The 23,576-nt window shown below is 29.5% G+C and overlaps 1 protein-coding gene across 1 annotated transcript; it reads left to right on the plus strand.

Moving 5' to 3' along the window:
* Nucleotides 1-508: 508 nt before the first annotated feature.
* On the plus strand, nt 509-22,692 carry MNX1 (motor neuron and pancreas homeobox; the record flags this gene model as incomplete). Its single annotated transcript, XM_035731666.1, has 3 exons — nt 509-1,478; nt 20,323-20,495; nt 22,456-22,692. The coding sequence occupies 3 exons, from the start codon at nt 509-511 to the stop codon at nt 22,690-22,692; spliced, it is 1,380 nt and encodes a 459-aa protein (XP_035585781.1).
* Nucleotides 22,693-23,576: the final 884 nt, after the last annotated feature.

The following is a 23,576-nucleotide window of genomic DNA, read 5'->3' on the forward strand; positions in this document are numbered from 1 at the left end:
GTACAGGAAACGACACATTTAAAAAAATATTGTGTATAACATCGGCTATTAAATGTAGAACAATAAATATATTCATGGAAAAATTATCTCTCTATACACATGTTTATCCAATCACATTGAAGATAAATATCTATAACCGTGTAAATACGCATGATTATATTTTATTCCTTTCTGATTGGTTAATAAAACGCATTATGAAGAAAATGTTTTTATATTTGAGAAAAATTGATGATAATACAATTTAATAAAGAGGTGATTAAAACTGAGGAAAAAATTCATTAAAATCTTCTCAAACAAACGAATCAACACACTAAAATAATCATTATGCAATAATCATATGTATTTAAAACAGTTTTGCATTTATGAAGTGAACTTATTCTTATTACCTAGAGTATTTAATTTTAAATTACTAAACAGATTAATTAATTATTTACATATAATAACGTTTATCCTATAAATTCCTGTCTAATTTTTTTCTTCATTATTGTTACTGATACAACTCAGTACAATGGATCATGCTTTTTCAATAGCATCACTGTTAGATGGTAATAAAACAAAATTATTGAACAATCTAAATTATGCAAATAATAATGAACACATCTATGATAATGCTCAAAGTACAGTTGGTAATAATTCAAATTGTATTATGCACAGTGAAAACAATAATACACATGGTCTATTTTTACAAAATAACAATTCTTTTCAGATAAATTCACTGTGTACAACAATGATTTCTAAAGTGAATTTACCCTTTGGTATAACACGATCAACAAGGTCAGTAAATGACTCTATTTTCTGTTCTAAATTACACCATGATGATTTTCATGATTTAAAGAATCCATCCGACTCAATTCAAAGACAAGATGTTGATGGAACTGATCGAACCTCTTTAAGACAGAAACATCAAGGGATTAATGATAGTACTAATAACAAGAATTCCGAAAACCATTCATCAATGGATCAAATCGATTGGACACTTAACAAACATTATCAAAATAAGAATGAATCAAATCTTAATGAATCCTGTAACAATAATACCTATAGTTCGGATCATACTTTGCAGAAAAATAACGAATTAATTTCCTTGTTCAGTCACATCAATAAGATTAGACGTGACCATGATAATAATAATAATAATGATAACAATACAGCTGATATTACTTCCACAACTGCTAGTAATACGATCGATAATTTTACTGAAACATTGATCAAAAAGTGGTCTACAAATGATGCACAATTAAATTTAGTCACTAAATCACTTTATGATACTTCGAATATACATGATGCAAATGACAATTATAAAAATGGTAGTTTTAATACAAAAAAGTTTGACAAAAACTTGAAAAGTATGAAAATATTCACAACTGAAAATCATAATGACGATGTATCTAAGAAACATTTAGATACTAACCAAATGTTACAATCACAGATACACTGGTATAATTCGAATATTATTAAACGTTATTTTGAAGGTCATGGTAAGTTGATAATTACTCTGCATAAGACTACTAATTAAACTTTATTCTGATAAGACATCTAAAAGTAAACCGATGAAATATTGGAAAGAATAATCAAAGCATTTTACTTAGTAAGCTTATATCAAAGTTCAAAATACACCGAAAACAGGACATAAACAGTAATAAATCATAAGTTTATCGTTCTTAAGAATTATTCAGTAAATGGAAATAGTAAGTTCATTAAATAAGTTAAAATGTCGTATCAATAACCAAAATCGACAATTAAGTATTAGAATGTTTGCAATATGGAGGTTGTCAACAAATGCATTTCAATATACTTAACGTGAAACCCCGGTGAAGTGAAGATGATCAGCATTACTTAAAATCAACATACATCTACAGCTGTCGGTTTTAAATTATTCGAGGATGAATATTATATAGTTTCACATTAAAACGGAGAATCCAGATATGGTTATGTGATTTATTATTTTCTCCTGTCCCCTTAAATACTTAACATTATATGAAATAAATGGAAGCTTCTAATTTTTTAACGTGTTACAACTAAGTACAATAGTAAAGATACTGTCGGTTCATCTATTGGAAGCGATTAACCACTAGCGATCTTGGAAAACCGTTACGTAATGCCACTGATTGACTTAAACTAAATAAGTTACCCAGTAAATGCATCGTCAATAGTCTGAAGGTGAATCCGCTGCTGCGAGACCTGAAAGCTACGGGTTCTATCCTTAATAGGATTATAGATATACAGTACTGAGCTGTTCCATATCAGAATGGAATAACTATGTAGTGTTTCCTATTTTTCAGTCGCTCATTAACTAAGACTAGTTTTTTATGTTTATCATTATATTCTTTGATAATTTGTTATTTTTACAACCAATAAATTATAGTAATTTCAATGGTTGAGATCATGAGTCAATCAAACCTAGACCACCATGGAAAACCTGGAAACACTGGACAGCCAGTTCATAATATTGTGGGATTCCTCAGCAGTGAGCGTCCACGATCTCGCCTCGAGAGATTCGAACACAGGACCTATCAGTCACGCGCGCGAACGCTTCACCTCTAGACCACTGAGCCGACCGGCATTCAACGGTGTTAATGTCTAACTTCGGCTAATCTACGAAATTGAGCAACACATCCACCATTGTCTTCAATGAGTTACTATCTCATAACAGACCTTACAAGTGAAACTGATAGGTACTGGGTTTCGAATCACACGAGGTGGGATCGTGGATGCGCACTGTTGAGGAGTCCCACAATATTACGAAATGGCCGTCCAATGCTTCCAGGTTTTCCATGGTGGTCTAGCTTCAATTGACTCATGATCTTAACCATTGAAAGTACTATAATATTCACAAAAACCCTTCTGATATCAATAAGTTATACTCTTGATATGAAAATCAAGTGTAAAAATCACAAAATTATATGCGATTTTTTTAAAAGTACATGGAAGTACTATTAATTTGTATATATGTGTTCTTTTAATGATTTCTATTTTAAAGTGGTTGGTGAATTCTTTATTATTGAATTATCAATGTAATTTTTCCATTATATACACTAAATGTACTCAAACTATTTGAATAAATAATTTTCAGTTTTGTGAACCAAATAATAAGTTTTCTTGAATAAAATAAATTTATTATTCTATTTTATTATTTCCAATCAATTAATGGGAAATAATTACATGTTTTGATATTAGTTTAATGAATTAGGTTTATAGATAAGCTCGAAACAAGTTACAAAATCGATATAACACACTTCTATACAGAGTAGGAACTAATGAATGACAATGAAAATTTTCGAAATTATAAATATTTTAGTTTAGGCAATACTGTACTATTAAAATTAGATAAGAAAGTTGAGATTATCGTTTACTTATTTTCAACAGAAAAAAATATCTGATCATATGGAGAACACGAGGTAAGGTCATTGGTGATAACACAGCTATTAAATAGAATAAAGTGTTGTATTAAAGATCAGTAAGCATATACTTATCATTAATATATAAACTGATAGTGTTCATGGAACTATCAATTACTTGGCATGACTAACTTGTTAAATGAGTTATGATATAGGAAATACAACACCCTTGCCATATAAACTGTCTAAGCATTGAATAATATGTTGCAAAGTCGACGGTACAAACATTTACTTTATGTAATTAGTTACTCATGTTATTATTTTTAGTAGCTGAATTTAAATCCTTAAGGGTGTACCACTTACTTCAAGACTTCAGGTACACTTTATTAAGGAGTGCTAACCATCTAACACTCGGAGTTGAGCCACTCGGACTAGTATTTTATCTGTTTAATCTGGTTGGGTTTTTTTTAGCTGGATTGTTTTTTACAGGATGAGGTTACTAACCCAACGCCCAACCCTCCTCCTTTACCCTGGCTTGGGATCGACAGTAACTTTAGAAGAGCTACAGGTGGAGTTACTCGAACCAGTAGCGACATTTTATTTGTTCAATAGAATTTAATCACACTAAGCAAGCACTATATTGATACCTAATTAGTGATCAATCAATGTATGTACCTATTAATTAAGACGGTATCATAGCACATATTACTAGAACTATGGTCAATAAAAATTATTAAGTGAATGTTAGAATAAATGTTGTATTTCGTTCGTTTGCCAATTATTCAACTGCATCACTCTTGTACATCCAATACGTATCTAAAGGATAAGTGAAAAAGTTTTTAATGTGAGGAGTGCAAGATGAATTTATTTCAAACTACGCAAACCGTTTATTAGAATTCTCCTTTTCAAATAGCCAAATCAGTTGAATAGTTTCTAACATGTCAGTAGTCAAAAGATAATGTTTTTTATTCAAATAAAGATCTAACTGTAGGACTTGATTGATTCTGAAATCCTTGAAATTTCAACAAACTCTGAAATTAATTGATTTCGTTTTTGAGAAGACAAGTAATGACAAAAAAGTATTCACAACTTATCAAATCACACTGAAAAGATTTTGAATACTCAGAATTTACTGCTGTCCACTTCTCTTCTGAATCCAATAAAAACAGAAGCCAATGACAAGTAAATAATGGCCAGATGCATAATAGAGTAAAATATCTAAGCTGATTAATTATCATATGTATTCCACAAGATGCTGAAACATAATTTGGACAGCATGCTCGAATAAACCCATTCAACTAGTGGCATGTCCAATAAAACTAAGGTGATCAACATTACTGTCAAGTATTTACAAAGTTATCTATTTTAAGAGGAATCATCTACTACTACAATAACATTAAAATATAATAAACAGAAAAACATTAAATTTATTTGAAAAATGTTCAATATAATGACCTGATATATCATTATACACCATAGAGAAATTGACAGTTACTGGATCTTAATTTAACAGTGCTAAGAAGAAGAAATTGTCGAATATTCAATCAAACTCAAGATTTCAATATAAATTTGATAAGTATCAGAAGGGGTTTTGTGGATATTATAGTAATTTTAATAATTAAGATCATGAGCCAATTAAACCTAGACCACCATGGAAAACCTGGAAACACTGGACGGCCATCTCGTACTATTGTGGGACTCCTCAGCAGTGCACATCCATGATCCCACCTCGCGAGATTCAAACACAGGACCTACCAGTCACGCGCGCGAACGCTCCACCTCTAGACCACTGAACCGATCGGCATTCAACGGTGTTAATGTCTAACTTCGGCTAATCTACGAAATTGAGCAACACATCCACCATTGTCTTCAATGAATTACTATCTCACAACAGACTCGGTTGTGTATAAACTCAAATAGTTGTTTATTAATACTCAAAATATGTTAGTCGCACAATTGTAGTTTACAGACTTCATTTTATGTTATTTAAATATGAAAAAAGAGTAAACTATATGTTGAAGCCTTATTCAAATTAGTATTTTGATTGTATTGTACTCTTTAAATTAAATGGCTTACTTGTAGAGAACAATTTCAACATCTACTGAATGTTAATGACGATGGAAATGTTACAGTTCAACCATTTTGGATCTAAAATCTAAAAAATATTCAAAATCTCCATCTCCACTAAAAATTCTTTTCTTTTCATCTCACACTAGTATATACTTTAATGACTGAAATATGCTAATTGTTTATGATGTAATATAAACTACTAGTACATAGTGTTTTAACTTTGTTTTATTTTTTGTTTTTGATTTGAAACCAAAAATAATTAATTGTTTTAAATGTGCTTTACAAACTCTTCAGGTAATCATTTTTGTTAATTAGCTTTATGAGTATGAAATAAAACGTACATCATAAACTGCCATCATTTAAATAACTAATCAAAATTTAAATGTCTTAGTCGATATTTTTCGTTTAGACTTGTTGCTGGAGTGTACCATAATATGAGTAAATAGTTATTCTAGTGCTTCCTAGTTTTTAATATATGTCTAACTTAGATCAATGCATGAAATTGTAGACGCTAGTTTGCTCCAAGAAATAGTATCCCGTTAACTGAGTATTTAATGCAGACTAAATCTCCTGGTAGAATTATGAATTTACTCGAGATTATTCAAAAGCCTGAACGCCAGTTATAGAGATAGTTTATTGTTAAAGATTGGTAAAATCCGTAAGCGTACAGGAAGCAAGCACACAGGGAAACCAAGAGTGTGTGTTAAAAATCCATATATATTTTTGAGTGTTAATCAAGTATGGATTGCCTGTGTATTACAACCAATGGGAGAATAGTTTAAAGATTGATGTGCAGACATGTGCTCAATCAGACATGGTGGATCAAGTGTCTAAATTACAGTGAGTAGATAAATAATACAATAGTTGAATGGGCTTACTACAAAATCAATAAACAGGGAATAATCTCTACAAACTTTTTTATTAATAATAAAAATCCTATTCATCGACTTCTACTTTCAACAATTTCTAACGTTATATTCAATAAAATTTATGAATGAATATAATTCGATTTTAAAATAATTTATTACATGTTACTAACACTTCTCTCTCTCTCTCCCTCCCCCCATTCAAGATCAGTAATTAATTATATTCACACTTGACCGGAATAATTTTACAGTTAACAATTTCTTCTTATCACTAAGTTATTAACATAAATAAATTATCAGACAAAATTAAATGAATTGAAGAATACGTAAATAAACATTACGCAATATATATATATATATATATATATATATATATATATATATATATATATATATATATACAACATAAGATTCACTACATCAGAATAATAATTAAATGTTTAAATAAGGTCATCAAAGTAAGTACAAAAAAGTTCTATTTAGTTCATTTTATTTTCTAAACTTTAATTTTACATCAATCAGTCAATCAATTATTCATGAATTCCTTGTGTCCTCAGTAATCTTTATCACAATGTTTAGGTTTCAGATTTCACTGTATTCTTTCATTCCACTTTGTACTCATCCATAGTAAAAGAAACAGTGAAAACAATAATTAATTAAAAAAATATTAAACATTGAATTTTGTTTAAAACGAAGAAAGTGTTCACTTAACTTTGACAATATATATATATATATATATATGCATTTATTTACCTCTATGTATGTGTGTTTATATGTATTTGTGTAGGTATGTATGTATTTGTGCTTTCATGCACATAAATATGCTAAGTTACATTTTATTGCTTAATCAACAAATCATAGTTAATTACATGCATGATTAAACATGACTAGAATGATTATGATAATGATCACTGTGATGATAAAATGATGATGACGATGATAAATGCTAAATTTCAATAAATTTGGAAATGATTTTTTTTCTTCTTAAAGTAACATAGAATTACTCAATTTATTTGAAATCCCTCCTTCCATTATGCTGAAGTTTTAACCAACAACAACAAAAAATGCATTTTCAGTTGTAAATTTTTTTAAAAAAAAAGAAAGAGAGACACAAATAAAAATTAAGACAAATTGATTCATTAATTTTTTTTTCATTTTTACAGCATGCATTTCTAATTATTCCTTTTGTTTATGGTTTATTTAATATTCTTCATATAAAACCAAGGTTACCTAAACCATTTGTGACCTTAACAGACATTTCAAAAATTGAAATTTTGAAAAGTTTGAATTTAATGAGTGCAAATTTTATTCTGTAAGTTAAGTGAGAAAGTAGTTTGTGTGAAACATTGGATAAATATTTTTTTTAAAAAAATGAGTAAATGATAAGCAGAACAGAAGAGAACATGAACTAAAGCAAGAATAAAGTAGAATGTAGTGCATATGTGTGCACAGAATTAAATAGATAATCAGATGTCACCATAGCAACCCAGTGAAAATATTTTCGTTATGACTAGTTCAGACGTTTGACAGTGAAACCAATGGATATATAATGTGTATGCATAGAATTTAAACAATTTTATACAATAGCTTTAAGAGCAGTTGTCAAAGTTAATTTATGAATTTGGTGACAAGCTGATATACTAGGAATTCGATTAAGTTAATTTATTTGTTTGGTATCTCTAAACCAGATTTGCTTGTACATGAATGAGGTAGATAAATAATAAAATTTCAGTATTTGAAAGTGTAGATAATTAAAAACTTGTATTATTTATAATGGTGACATCCAATATGACATTAGGAAAACTTCTTATATTAAATGTGATCACAGAAGCGGTTTCATTTGAGGTTACTAAAAAAGTAAAGCGAATATGTATTTTCCAAGTATACCATTAAAACAGCGAGTTCCATTTCTAAATAATAATTGTGAATTTCTCAGAAGGATCATAATCGACTAATGGCTATCCTTAGATCTTGGTTCTTCGAACTATAATTATTTTGCAATAAGAATATCTCGGACCAATAACTGAATGCCAAAGGATGATACTAAATAATTTAATTCACAAGAAAGTTTTAATTTGTTTGCTTTTTTAGTGAACCATTATCAAATCAGTATGTGCATATTGTCATTCTTATTTCAAAATTATATTACATCACAAGTGCTGTTGTGTTTTTTCCCTTCTAAAATACAGAAACTGATCTTGCAGGTAGTGTAATATCGTTGAACAGTCACGTTTGGATTTACTGTTTTATTGTTTTAAGTTTAGGTTTTCATAAAATTTCATTATTGTTTGCACCATAAGTGATAATAATCTAGTTATTTCAAAACCTAACATGCATATATCCACACACAGAAAGTGAATTCTTGTTAACTAATTTTAACATAAAGTTAAATTGGTTAAAGACTCATGATTAATAAGGTGAATTGATTTGACTTCATATTGGATGTTTATAATAATTTTCAGTACATATATCATTTTAAGTTCCTAAGACTTTAATTCATCAAATTCAAATTACTGAATGCTTACGAAAAATCAATGATTTTTTGACGGTAACGACAATATTCACAGCAGCTATATTCCAAAAGGAATGACTAGTATATGACTAGATATACAGTTCAATTTATCTACTTTGCAACCAATCAGTTTCATGTTTCCATTTTCTTGTTAGTTTTCTCAGTGACATTGAAATATTTCAATCGCTCATTCTCAACTAGAGGAGTATTTCGATGTCAAGCTAGAAGAACATGATGAGTTGTAGGTGAAACTTCAAAATTTGGACTAATTGGTTGATTAGTTCAAGTCCATAAAGACGCTAACCAGAATCTTCTTGATCTAACTATTAAACTTATTAAAATTCGAATATTATGTAAGGTTTTAATTCCGTAGGATTTTTTAAATATAACACAACGAAATACATTTGTCACATAGTAATAGTCATAACTTTAATATTCAAATTTCACAGTCTGAATAATTCGCATGGATTGATTCAAATTTTAAGTCATACAGAGAGAACATTGGAAGGAAAATATCTTTGTCTTAAGTAAACATGAAATATGAGACAGAATTAAAGACCGTAAAATGCGTTATAGTTCACTTGAGCAAAGAATAGTGTTTCTCTAAAGCAGTAGCATAGTGGTTAAGGTGTTAATTATTTTACTAGTACGTTGAAAGTTCGGACAATTACCACATAATTTGATTAGATTCAATGAAGAATATTACTAGTTCTTATCAAAATACTATCTGAAAGCTGAGTATATAAAACTGTTCTTATGAACCGGTTACGTCAGATATGAAATTAATAAAATAACTTGGAGCTGGAAATTATATCCCCAACATCAGAATCTCGATTTTCAGAGATAATAAATATTACTAGGGAAGTGTTGAAAATGTTATCAATGTTTGAACTCTTCCAGTTTATCAGGTAACTACAACCTATTGAATGATATTAAGTAGTATTATCCCATATAATACCTTTAGATTGCAATAAGCTATGCATCATATCACGCACTGTGAGTGGGTTTTTGAGTGAAAATAAAGTAGGTTAGGTAAAGCATTAATTACTGGATAGTTCCACAGTATGTTGATTTTATGGATCACATAATAAGTACTGAGAGGAATGATTACGTTATTCTTTACATAGAATTGGGTATGATCTCTTCTTCTTGTTATTTACTTAAGAGTTTTCTGAAGAATAATTTATTATTTAGGTAGTATCCGCCACAAATTGGTCTTGTATGGTACCCACTGGAAACTGGAAAGCACTAGACAACTGTTTAATCTTAAAATAGGACCCCTCAGCAGTATACGTACACGAGTCTATCAGGGACTAAATCCATACGATTCCTTTCTCATAGGAAAATCCTATCCTTAGAACCAATAATTTGACAGTTGATTTCGTCATCTACATTTCGAAATTAGTCCATTCAAAATGATAGTAACAACAATTTCACTCTGAGCACGTCTGAACTCAACTGAAGAAATTACCGTGTTTTGAAATATGTACCACAAGATATCAACTAACCCAGTGGTCCTGAAGAGACGTCAGTGTCCTGAGTGGAGTTTCTGGTTATTTCGTGAATGGGTACTACTAAAGAGTTGAAAACTAGGACAAAAAAATGTCCAGTGTTCCTCAGTCCTATGTGTCACCCCGTGTTATCAATTTCTTATGAATATCAGTTATACATATCATTTATAGGAATGAATTTATTTATTTTTCTTTCTTTGTATATAAATATATTTAAAAACAAGAATAAAAAAGTGGCATTTCTTTTTTTGTTGAAAGAAGGTAATATATGGATAATTTAGTTAAGTAATTTACAATATTTTCAGTTAAGTTTTTTAACTACTTATATATGTATATATAACTCACTAATTGTAAAAATTTAAGAGAAATACAATTGACCATTGAAATAAATCATAAGGGCTTTAACTAACATTGATTAAATGGAAAATTAGGTGGTAGAAAACTTAAAATAATTTCGTTTATTTTTTGTTATGCAGTCAGATGAATAATAATTTATTCTATTTATTCATTCTATCGTAATAGTTAGTGAGTAGAGAGGGTTCGGTAGTGAAAAATTTAGTGTACGTCAATTGATGAGAACTATACGTTGACAACAGCAATCAATCTTCTTTCATTTTGTGAATTCGTCTATTTTGTCACTCTTTTTACAAAAAGAAATAAGAACTTAATCTAGTTTTGACTGTCGATTAACTTCCCCTAACTAAATTATATATATTCCTCACCATCCGCCCTCATTTGCCTACTGAATTTAATTACAGTTATTTTTTGTATAAACCAATTAGTTTTGGACTAAAGAAAAATACTCTTCATTTTCTTTCATTAGTAAACATTAGATATTAAATTAACTATAAAATGAAAGATAGAAGAAAGAAAAAATTAGGAAAGATATTAAATAACCACAATGAATTGATAGTATGTCTTGAATTAAAGAAAATGTATATTAAACTCATCAAATCTGTTTACTTTCCAATGTATATGTGTATCTATGTATGTATGTATCTATCTATGTATGTATGTGTATATGTCTATATTTGTGAATGCCTACATGTACAACCTATATAGATTGGCTAATTTTCAATGTTGGATGAATGAGCATTTGAAAAATTTATCTTCGTACCTTTAATTAGTTTAAAACTGTAAACTTAACAAAAATAAAATCAAACCATAGAATAATTCCTCATATTTCTATGGTAATTTATCTTTTAAATTATTCTCCCTCTCTCTCGCTCAGAAAAGTTTTTTTCTGAAAAAAATTCCAAATCACATTTCATCATTCATTTCATTCTTATTAATCTATTTGTTGTTTTTGAAAGACAAAAAAATTTTCTAAAGAGATAAAAACTATTGACAAATGAACAAACAGGTTGTATCAAACCAATCAGGCATAATTTGCCATTTGTATAATTTCAAAAAATGATTAGTTAGTAGACAGGGATGAAAGAAAAGAAAGAATATTTTTGATTTGATGTATAAATATTATCCCTATAAATGAATCCAGAATATTCTTTATACTCATTGGTTAGTATGTTGACATATTGTGCGTGTGTGTATGTGTTTATTTTATTTATTTAAAAAATCTAAGCTACTTAAACAATTGTAATTAGTCAGTGAAGAAAAACAAAAAAATATGATTACAGTTGATGAGTTTTAATTTTCTAATCATCTACATTTGCATTTCCTTAATTTTAAATAGTAGATAAGTAAGTATGCATATATATATATATATATATATATATATATTGTAATAAACACTAAAATGAGACGAATATTAACCTACTAAAGTGAATATTTGTAGATAACCAACAAAAATACTGGAAGACAGACTGATAAATCGAGTGAAAGATAACTGGAGGAATAAAAACAAACAAACAAACAACTACAACAACAATAACAGAAAATTAACCCTGAAGGCAGCTTAAAAGGAAATTTTGAACATATATAATCAATCCAGAATAAAAACACTAAGAAAAATAATCTACATATTCTTTTCTTCTTTGATAGAATATAATCAGGAATAGAATTAATTATGAGTTTATTTAGTTGGCAGATGTGTGTTTATGCTTAATAGAAAAAATGGAAAGAAAACGAGAAATATCAAGAGAAAAAAATAATAAAATAAACGAAATGAATAAAGATTAATTTTTAAATCGTTACCCCTTCCATATTGTCTTATTGAAACTGGATGATTGGGAGATAGCAAGTAAAGTTTAATGTTGAAGAGAAATAGATCAAGAGAGAGAGAGAGAGAGAAAGAGAAAGAGCAGACAATGCATTTAAACAGTTCGTTAATCATAATGATAAGTAACTAATTTAAAAGAATTAAATATTAACACACACTAAAATTGAAGTTGAGTTTCAGATGAATTTAATTTAATTTACAAAAAATAAGCACATAAATTTGAATTATTGGTACTTTATGCGAAATATTGTATAGTTTATTAGAGTTAATGAAGTTGTCTGTCAATAGAATGCTCTTTTTATCCAATATGCAAACATAAAAGTTATTGTAAATGTAAATACAAGAGGATTTAGAAACATGCTTTGAATTTTCACTGTACTTCATACTCAAGGTACATTGAATTTTGAGGGTGATTTTATCCGCAACGCAACCATGTAAGCCTAATGTATCGCCCATTGCAATGACGGTCATCTGTGCGTTCAAGTAATCATAGAATTTGTCATTTCACTATGTATTTTTTATTAAACATCTAGATTATGCTGTTAATTTTGCTCTGGTTGTAATTTTTATTTGCCACACCTGACTGCGCTACACTGTACGTTCATTGCACGCTGGGATGATATCCCAAGTCATAGTGAGTTTAATCGCATAGTTGGTTGTTTCCATATAGACCGTCAGTGCATAATGTTACTGAAGAATAGTTTGTTGTACGGTAAACTATGTTTTTATGAATAACTGATTGTTGTCTTCGGTCTGAAAGCAATATATATCCTTTGTCTTCTGTTAGGTAAGTTCACGACTGGCCTATATTTCGTGTTTTGGTTTTATCGGCTGAAAAATGTCCATTTAACTACTTTGAGCAACATGTCTGTGCAACTGAAACAATAATTATGATACTTGCTTGGTTTAGTATTCTTGGTTGTCGTATAATTCAGAATTATGGTATACTTAAGTATAGTGCTTGAAGCCTGTAACGAAACAGATCAGTTTAGTAAGTAGAGCTGCCTCTTTCTAATGAGGATACTGATTCAAATCAGTCTGATTAAAAATAGAAAAAAGCGTGCCTTTGATGCTGTTGCTGTCATACATTATAAGATATCGATAAGTATGTTCCGTGTTTATTTCTAGACTGTACATCTATCACTGACCATATTTTAAGATCACTGTCATTAAACAATTTCCTCCAACATTTAGAGTATTACATTAACTTCTGCATTTTAGCCCACTGAAACGCTAAATTCTGTAGCTACACGAAACAAATAGCGGATAAAGCACAGAACGAAGAAAGCCGGTCGCCATTGCATACCAAGATGGCGGATATAATAATTCCCACTTCATTCTGATTGGTCGCTAAGCAGACTGTCACGTTTACGAAATTCAGTTACGTTTAATAGCAGCCAATTTTGAACATCTAATTTGATGTTGTTATTTTTAAGATTCCATTCAAATCATGATTTGACAATCAATTGTTATTACATTGTATTCTTGTTTCTCAGATGACTGTTGCTGTATAAGAAAAAATATATAACTTAAATATTATCATTGTTAGAATGGGGATTTGGGGAGATTATAGTAATTTTAATGGTTGAATTCATTCCACACGAGACCAAAAGTCCTTGGTTCGAGTTGAACGTGCGGGGTCGTGGATGCACACTGCTGAGGAGTCCCATGCTAGTACGAAACGGCCCTTCAGTGCTTCTAGGTTTTTAATGGTAGTCTAGCTCATGAATTCAACTATTAAAATTAAATATTCTTACTTTAATAATGTCATATCGAAGCTTATTCAACGATATTTATGTTTGTGAAAATATTATTAATGTTTAAAATACTAGAAAGTATAGTTTTGAAGATTCATTAACACATCATGCTGATAATGATAATTATGACTATGAATCTGTATTTACAGAACTCAAGGTAACTGATTGAGATGATTTCTGATATAATTTTAGAGAGTTTCACCGAAGTGTAGTTTATTTACAAATACATCTTTTTTTGACTTGCCTTTCATGTAAACTTTGAAGTCAGTTAACTTCACTTTATAGTATTTGCCTAAATGCAAATATACGTTTAAATAAAAAAAGATCTATCTAACTGGGACAAAATTAACAGTTGAGAATGGTTCGGATGTTTCAGGTGATTTACTTTTACATAAACTAATCATTCCACCTGCCGATTTTCTCCAAATAAGTTGAATTTTTATCAACAAGATGCCACAGGTATATATTATGTAGAAGAAAAAAATGATGACTGTTAGGAGACAGTCTGATTTCTTAGAAGTCTAATGGAACAACACGATAATTTATTGAACTTATTGAGGAAAATATCCTTTTGATTTTTTTCTGAATAACAAATGGTATAAAATTGATCAAGTTTCATGGAATCATTCGGTTTATAATATCATAACATGATCAAAATACAATGGTTGCCTCTATGATTATGACATTCAGTGATACTGGTTATAACCTTATGGAGAACATTATTTCCCTAAAAATAAATATTACTAGAGATAGTCAAATATCAGAAAAATCTAAATCGAAACTGACAGAATTAAATCAACACCAGAGACTGGACAATGTTTACTATTCATCAACTGAATGGTGTAATTTTTACAAAATTTACAAATTAAAACAACTATTCAGCGCTTCCAGGTTTTCAATAATGGTCTAACTTAACTCGTAAATTCAACTTTAAAAATTGAAATAGATTAAAACCTTTTTGTTTCAAAATATTATTTGTTTTGTTTTAAAAAAAAGAAATATGAATCATGAGCTAAATATAAAACGTTAACAAGCCATTTATACTTGTGTCATTGCTGGTTGGGTTTTGTTTTGTTTTGCCCCATTTATAAACCAATTTTCAAGTTTTATCGTTGATTTTTCAATGTAATAACTTAAAGTACAATTATACATATTGATACATTTAACAACGCTGATTTGCGGCAATCAGTTTCTTCATAATTATAGAAAAAAGAAATATCAAACTAGAAAACATATAGTAGACGATTATAAATAAATAGGAAAAAAACATTTCTTTTCTCAATAGAAATTTAATTGTAAACACCACATATATATCATTTCATAGCTGATATTTTGCATCATTTTTGTCTCCAGCTTAAAAATGATAAAAAAAAATAACAACCAACTGATGAGTAGGTAACTAAAAGACAGATGGAGATTTGATTGCTTTTATTAAGTTATCTATTTTTGTTATGTTAGTTAAGTTACTAGTCTTGGTTAATATGATAGGGAATTGATGTTTATTTTGTATTCCCATCTCTTTCTATTAAAAATATAGATAGTTTTCGTTGTATTTTCTACCCCTCTGTTTGTGTGTATATCTGTGTTCTTGAGTATTTTTCTTCCTTATTTTGATTGGATAAACGTTTTCCTTATTTTCAATCAAGCATGAGGAATATGAAGAGTGTTTATATTGCACTTGTAAAGGGAAAAACAGATAATTGATATAATATACTGAAAATTATTATTATTTTCATGTATCAAAATAGTTTGTTTAATATGTTTCATTCATACTCATTTCTTCTCTTTCTTAGTCTCTCTCTATCTCTCTACCTATAGAAATTGTTTTGAAAGAATGAAAAGATCCATTTTTTAATTTTTTCCAACAGAAATTTAAGACTGAAAAAAAGTAAGAACAGTAGCATGACACAGAGGATTTTCACTTGTAAATTGAATAGGAATTGGGTTAATAAATTATTGGTCGGTAGCTAACAGCGGAAATCAGAGAACTAGTTTCATTTTATTTAGGACTCATCAGTTGAGTGAATCTGCACTACAATATTGATGTTCAAACCGGGACTCATATCCAGTAATTTTCTATTCAAACGCCAACGCATCATCTACTGAGTTTAGGTAGCTTATAACCTGTGCAACGTGTATGAATTTGGTTTATAAAGGACTGCATTCTCCCGTTGTTGATATTAACGACTGGAAAAAACCAGTTTATCTTCCTACTCATTGTTGAAGTCAATTCGCCTACAGATGACTTTCTTGAATAAGTCCCTGTATTGTCATACACGAAGTCTTAGCACAGCTATGGTCAAAACGATTAACTCTATGTAGCCAACTCATATAATCTGTTCCTAAAATATAAATTAGTACAGTTAGTACAAAGACGTAAAATAATATGGTCAATTACAAACAGGACAATAAACACACGTATACTGGACAGTAGCGGGGAAACAACAAAAGGGAGCAATAAAAAGCCTTATTTATATTTATATAAAAAAAATGATGCAGTTTCATGAATGACAGTTAAATAAATAGGGTCATAAAAGCAATTAATCTGGACTTAAATGAGTTTTAAATGGTCAGTGTTTAACTCAAATATTACTTGTTGATTCACTCTTAATCATCGAGATTAACACACGTTGCACAAGTAAGTGGCTATTTGGACTCAGTAGCTCAGTTAATAACATATTGGCGTTTGAAGTGAAATGTGCCGGGTTTAAACGTCAGTGGGAACACTAACACTGGGATCTAAGCACATCCGCCTGACGTTTCCCAAATATAGTGAAATGCACTTCATGGTTCAAAGTGACCTCCACTAACCAACTTTTGTAAAAACTTGTGACTACATGAACATGCTGAGGTAATCCGTTTAGGATGCACAGTTAATACTAGACTAATTGACTGTATTCCTCAGCATCAGGAAACGTGAAAGTACAAACTCTTGCAACCTAGGTTAATAACCATCGAAAGATAACATAAACGACGAAAAATATTTTCTGAAAAGTGTGAAAAAATCATCTTGAAACAACTGTTATAAAATAAATATTTGCCGAAATGGTTGTGTAGTTTGTGGAGAGTTTAACCACGCTAGGAGTGCTATAACCATTGTTAATTATATTAGATAATTCTAAAGTCATATAACGAATTGACAAACTATAGATATTGTCTAAAACATACATCCATAAAAGTGTAAAGAGAATATCCTTGTTGGGTCGTAGGAACTTATTATTGGTTAGCTTTCAGACTTGTACGAAACAGTTCACTAGTGGTTTACTAGCTTAAATCAGTCAGTGGCCAAAAATGTATTTAAACCTTTAGTTACGTTGCTCTGACTTTTCATTTGTAATATATAACCAATTACAATTAATTTAGTTGTTGGAAGACGAATAAGATTTTTATGATAGTCTGTAGTGTGTAACATTTTTCTTTAGTATACGAAGAAACCTGTCAATTAAAATCTCAGTAAAGCCAAGTAATTTAAAGATTCAGTACCTCGTTACAATGTTAGTTAGTTATGTATTACTTACAACTACTAGACTGTCGTTTTAAGATAACTAGGATCGATTCAAAGATTCACTGATAATAAAACCACTGGACTAGGATTAAAAATGTTATTCAGCTTGTGATATCAAACTTCAATTCTTACTCATTACTGTGCAATATAAGAGATTAATAGCTGGTCAAATAGCATGACAGTGTTGTATTTACTTCTGTCCAATCTTACATCCACTTATGATTGAGCGTCTGTATTCGTGCTAAATAAAAATTCAAGTTTAGTAATTTCAAGTTAGAAACATGGTTAAGTGACCAAGTTTGACTAATAAATGGAATATTTCAGCCTTCTGTAAAGTGTATAGTGCAAATATTTTCCATATGTATTTAATCATTATAGCTCACCAGCTCTGTATATCTGCTGAATTTACATTTATGTTTAAGGACAGTAGTAAAATTTTATCTATAACATCAATATGTATCCAAACTTTTGCAAAAGAGAAATGAATATTTAATGGAATTGTTCTAAACGGATGTTGACATATAACTGACCAATCAATTTCTGATAACTGATTAAAAAATTGAGGAGATGGATGGTTCTATCGGTTAGTCTTAAAATATATTGTTGGATCTTAAGACTCTCTAAGCGTTCGAACTAAAGTCTAATCATGAGTTTAAACTTATGTCGACTTTATGTGGAGTGCTTCATCGTAATCCATTTTTATGTTCATTAGATATTCTAGTCAAGCCAAATTATGAGAAGCTGGCAGATTATTAAAGCTTGTTTTTTATGCTATTATTTGGCTGAGTGAACTCTAAAATACCTTCGAATTCATTTCATGTTCTAAGTTGTGGTCTTAAAAGCTTATGAAAATTTGCTATACTACTTGTGAATAGTTCAAAAACTCGTGTTAAAGTATTGTCAGGGTTAAAACGCTTATCACGTGTGTAGAATACGTTTCATTCAGGCATTTACAGCTCTATGGGAGGTAAGCAAAAGTGTGCATAGGAAGGTTGTACCTTCAGATGAAAAACACATGTAAAAGCATTTGTTATGGAGTTTTCAAATTCTTTAGTGTATCAACATTATCCCGTGCTATAACAGACCATGTTAATGTGAACTATAGATCGAATTGAGAAGCTATAGAGATTGGAATAAAATGAAAGCAAGTCAACTAGCATTACTTTCAAGAGTTCGTCTGGAGACTTTCTGAGGTTTGTTACTGTATCAAACCTTTCCAGGAATTCAACAGTGAATTAGATTGTTTTATCTTGTGTACAGGTTAACTGTAATTGGGACTCCATAAGATATATAGGTGTTTATTAGTTCCTTAACAGGTTAAATAAGAAACTTTAAAAATCAAACTTCTAATAAATTTTTTGGGGAAAGCCTAAATTGAATAAATAGAATAAGCATATATTCACTAAAGTATTTTGAGTCGACAATACTTAAACATAAATGATATTCAGTAACAAAAATAATTCAGTAACTTTTAAACTATTTGTGTTATCATTTTTGAAATATGTATCTCTTCACGGACTGAGTTCATCTGGAAAACAATTGGAAACAAGTGAGCACTGAATGACTATTTCATTTTGATTCAAGACACCTCAGAAGAGTGCATCTATCAACTTACCAGGAATCAAACTCAGAACCTTGAGATTTTTCAGTAACCATAATATCCTTAGATAGTTGAGTCTGTATCAAATAGTCTATATTGTTAAACTTTAGTTAATTATTGATAAGACTTGACGAAAATATGACACATACCTGCTAGGTCAATAATTATTTAGCAAAATCAGATGACTGATAGCCAGTATCATCAGTAAGCATGTATTTTTACATACACTCTCCTATTTATGTTTCAATGGATTCTCTTTGATATAATTCATTAATGGATGATAGATAAGTTTGAAGAAAATAACGTGATAAAGAGAAACTATCCACGACGGAGAAAACTCATTTAGTGTTTTGTACCGTGTCGATATTACTTGTTAATTTAGACTCTTAAATTAGAACAAAGCAACTACAAAATATCTTGATTTCTCCCCAATTTATTTAAATTATTGAATATCATTTTGAAAACAACATTTATGTAAAATAATCAATACTACTTATACAAATCAACTAGTATCAGGTGCTCACTAGTGACTAACCTCTTGAAGGAATTCTCGGAGTTCTAGCGAGAAGCCGTGACCAATGGAACTAATCCTCTTCAGGTAGAGAAAGGTATCTACCTTAGTACAATGGAAGATGGTCGCGCAATTTCGTGGATTGGTTGAGGTTAGACATTAGCACCGTTGGATGTCGGCTCAGTGGTCCAGAAGTTAGGCGTTCGCGCTTGAGATCGAATGCCCTGAGTTTGAATCCCACGAGCAGGGTCGTGGATGCGCACTGCTGAGGAGTCCCACATTAGGACGAAACGGTCATCCAGTGCTTCAGGGTTTTTAATGGTGGTCTTACACCAATCGTTTCATGATATCAATCAAAAACTTAATAATCTTCACAACCCCATACTGATAATTATGTGTAAATATTATCCAAACAAGAAATATAAACATTTTTTGTTTCTAATTTATTTTTAATTCTTTATTCATTTAATCAGCTGTTTCATTTGGATTATCATCAAATTTTTTAATTGGTAAAACACGTAGACCAAGAACTGCTTTTACTAGTCAACAATTATTGGAATTAGAACAACAGTTTATATCGAATAAATACCTATCAAGACCGAAACGATTTGAAGTGGCTACTTCTCTTGGTTTAACTGAAACTCAGGTAAGTTGATTCTGATCTAATTTTTTTTTAGACCAATAATTTGTTAAATACTTTCAGAAGAAAATTATTTACTGTGTAATTAAAATATGTGATTTCCTAGAAAAACTACTCAAATTACTAGTGAATATCATATTGTATAATAATTCAAACCATAACAGAAGAAGAGGTTGAATGTGTTCCTTTAATATGCATAGTTCTTTCTGTTTTTTTTAAAAAAAATGTATGATGAAATTTTCAGTAATGCAAATGAAAAGGATACCTTACTGTCTTTGATAGATTTTTACCTACCTGTAGATGACTTTAAATAATGAATCTGTTTTGATTTTATGACTAATGCTCTTATTTAATGTTTTAATGAATGTTTGCCATTTATATCATAATTTGTTTCAACTATTTACTGTTCACATTCTTCCATATTATTCCTTTTGTTTTCATCTTATTGGAGAATATGCTTGCATAAACTCTTGAAAGCTAATAGATTGATTTAAAATCATCTGGTCTAAATAGAACACAAGAAAATACCTCATTGATATCTTTCATTATCTTACTGTATTTGTAAATCAGACTATTGTTTCTAATGTCATTCAAAGATAATCAACTGATGTTATTTATAGCCTTTACTAATAAGCTATTTATAGAATGATCTAATTACTACTTTTCATAATAATAATAATAATAATAATAATTTCTTACTTACAACTATTTGAAAAGATAATTCAATAACTTGATGATTTGAATGGATTCTAATAAATAATCTTAAGAAAGATTGTAATCTGAATTAGTTTCGTAACATTATCAGATGAACATTCAAGGGATTTAAAATTTATTTTAAAACTGTGTGGTCCTTTAAAAAATAACTTTTTTTAAAAACGATTATGCAATTGGTATTGTTTGTCTGAATCTTCCCATTGGTGTTTAGAAATGCAATTGATCAGTTTCTTATTGGCATATGTGCATACTGTGCGGAAAGCCTCGATATAGCCTTAATTCACAAGCATTATATGCAAAAATGGATAGTGGTTAGCAGTGGAATCCAGGACGCACCAAATAGGACGAAACGCGCGTCCTGGATTCCACTGCTTGTCACTATCCATCTTTACTACTATGCAATATTTCAATGCTGAAATTATTAATTAGTAAAGAGTCTGTTGCAAATAACTTAAATATTAGTGATTTCAGTTGCTTTGAATCAAAATTTATTACGTTACGTTCAGAAAACTCTCTATAAAAGTATAAACAGAAGAACATTGACCACAACAAACAATCAAAAAAGGTGGCTTTGTCCAAATATTATATAATTTGAAAATAATTTTTATCACTGACTAATGTTAGTCGGAAAAAATATTACGTAACTAGGTAATATCAGACAATTGGTACATTCTGGCATTTGAGACTACATAGTTAATTAAATTTTATAATTAAGTTTTCGTTCAATTTGTTTAAAAAGCTCTTCACAATTATATCAACACATATCATTTAATCACTAGTAACTAGACAAAAAGTACATTTCTTGGAGTTGTAATGGGAAACAGTGACCGTTAAAGTCATAACAAAAGAAAATAAATGAAATAGGAGAAAATCGATTGAATTAGATGAAAATGGAGATATATTACAAGTTCTATAAAAGTGAAACTTCAGACAACAGTATTTCAGCACAATAGTTTGTAGATATTAGGTTGGCCTGAAAATCTGAAGTTCTATGTTCGATTCCCTGTGTGAAGTCTTGGCTGCAGATTGCTGCGAAATACCTAATGTTTATGAAACTTTTACTTATGGTTATCTAGTTTTTAAATATCCTCCATTTAATTTCTTACTAATGAAAGAAAGTCATTTCAACTCGTTATGGTATTTAAAATAACATAAATTGTTAAAATAAATAACTAAATATCGAAAACAAATTGAATAATATGGATATTAATCAATGTATAATTTCTTATTTTCCTTGAAATGAAATTTTCAGGTTAAGATATGGTTTCAAAACAGACGTATGAAATGGAAACGTTCTCATAGACCAGGAGATAGTGAATCTCCATCACCAAATTTAACAGAAACAAAATCTGATGAAATTCATTCGGAATATGAAAATTATTGTATATCGTCGACTGTAACAGACAAGAATGACCTGAATAACCAAGTAGAAATAAATAATAATAATAAAGTAACAAAATTCACTCATCGATGTTCAGGACCAAGATAATTACTGCAAAATTATTTTCTTCTGTGAAGAGATTATTAATGCATGTGTAAATTAGCTAATTTCTTCTCTGTTAACTTAATGATTAATTTATTAACATGTTTTTCTCTCTGGAAATGATTGTTAGACTGTTATATTATTGTCTAGTTAAAAAATGTGATTCGATATACTTGAAATTCAACTTTTCATGATGAGGATTATCACATAACGTATGTAGAAATACTAGACTATATAAAAATTGAAGTGACTTGTTTATTAATGAGAAATGTCAACTGTCTTAATTAAGTTCAACTATTTGGATAAGAGATATTCAGTACAATGTACCAATGAAGTTTTATCATCAATTTATATAACTCATGAAATACGATATGAATACAAGTTTTATACACATTAAAGTTAAATTTTACGTTTCTTTTAATGTTTCTACATAGACAGAGTATAGATGATCTGTGATACTTAACAAAGTATTGATCGTAAATACTGTCATGATGTAATTTCAAGAAGTAACTTCATATAGACTATTGATTATAAACACTTGCATTTGCAAAGCAGATGTACTGTGAGAAAAAAACCTATCTACAAATATTTATGTATGGAAGAACAAGTGTAAGGTCGTTTGAAGATGGAATTCAAAACATCGGGCAGTGAAGCAGTAATTATATCGAGCTTGAAGACTGACAAGATGGTTGGTATGATAATTATAGAAGTTGTAAAGAGTTTACATAAGACTTCAATCACTTGAGAATAGATACAGAACATTTAGATCAATGAGGCGGTGACTATCTTAAACTAGTGACTGGAGGGTTAAGTAATAATCATACAAGATTTGAAGAGTTCACATAATATTAAAGAATTTAGTGAATACAAAAATACCGATGAATGGAAGA

Source organism: Schistosoma haematobium, chromosome 3, assembly GCF_000699445.3.
Source record: "Schistosoma haematobium chromosome 3, whole genome shotgun sequence".
NCBI lineage: Eukaryota > Metazoa > Platyhelminthes > Trematoda > Strigeidida > Schistosomatidae > Schistosoma > Schistosoma haematobium.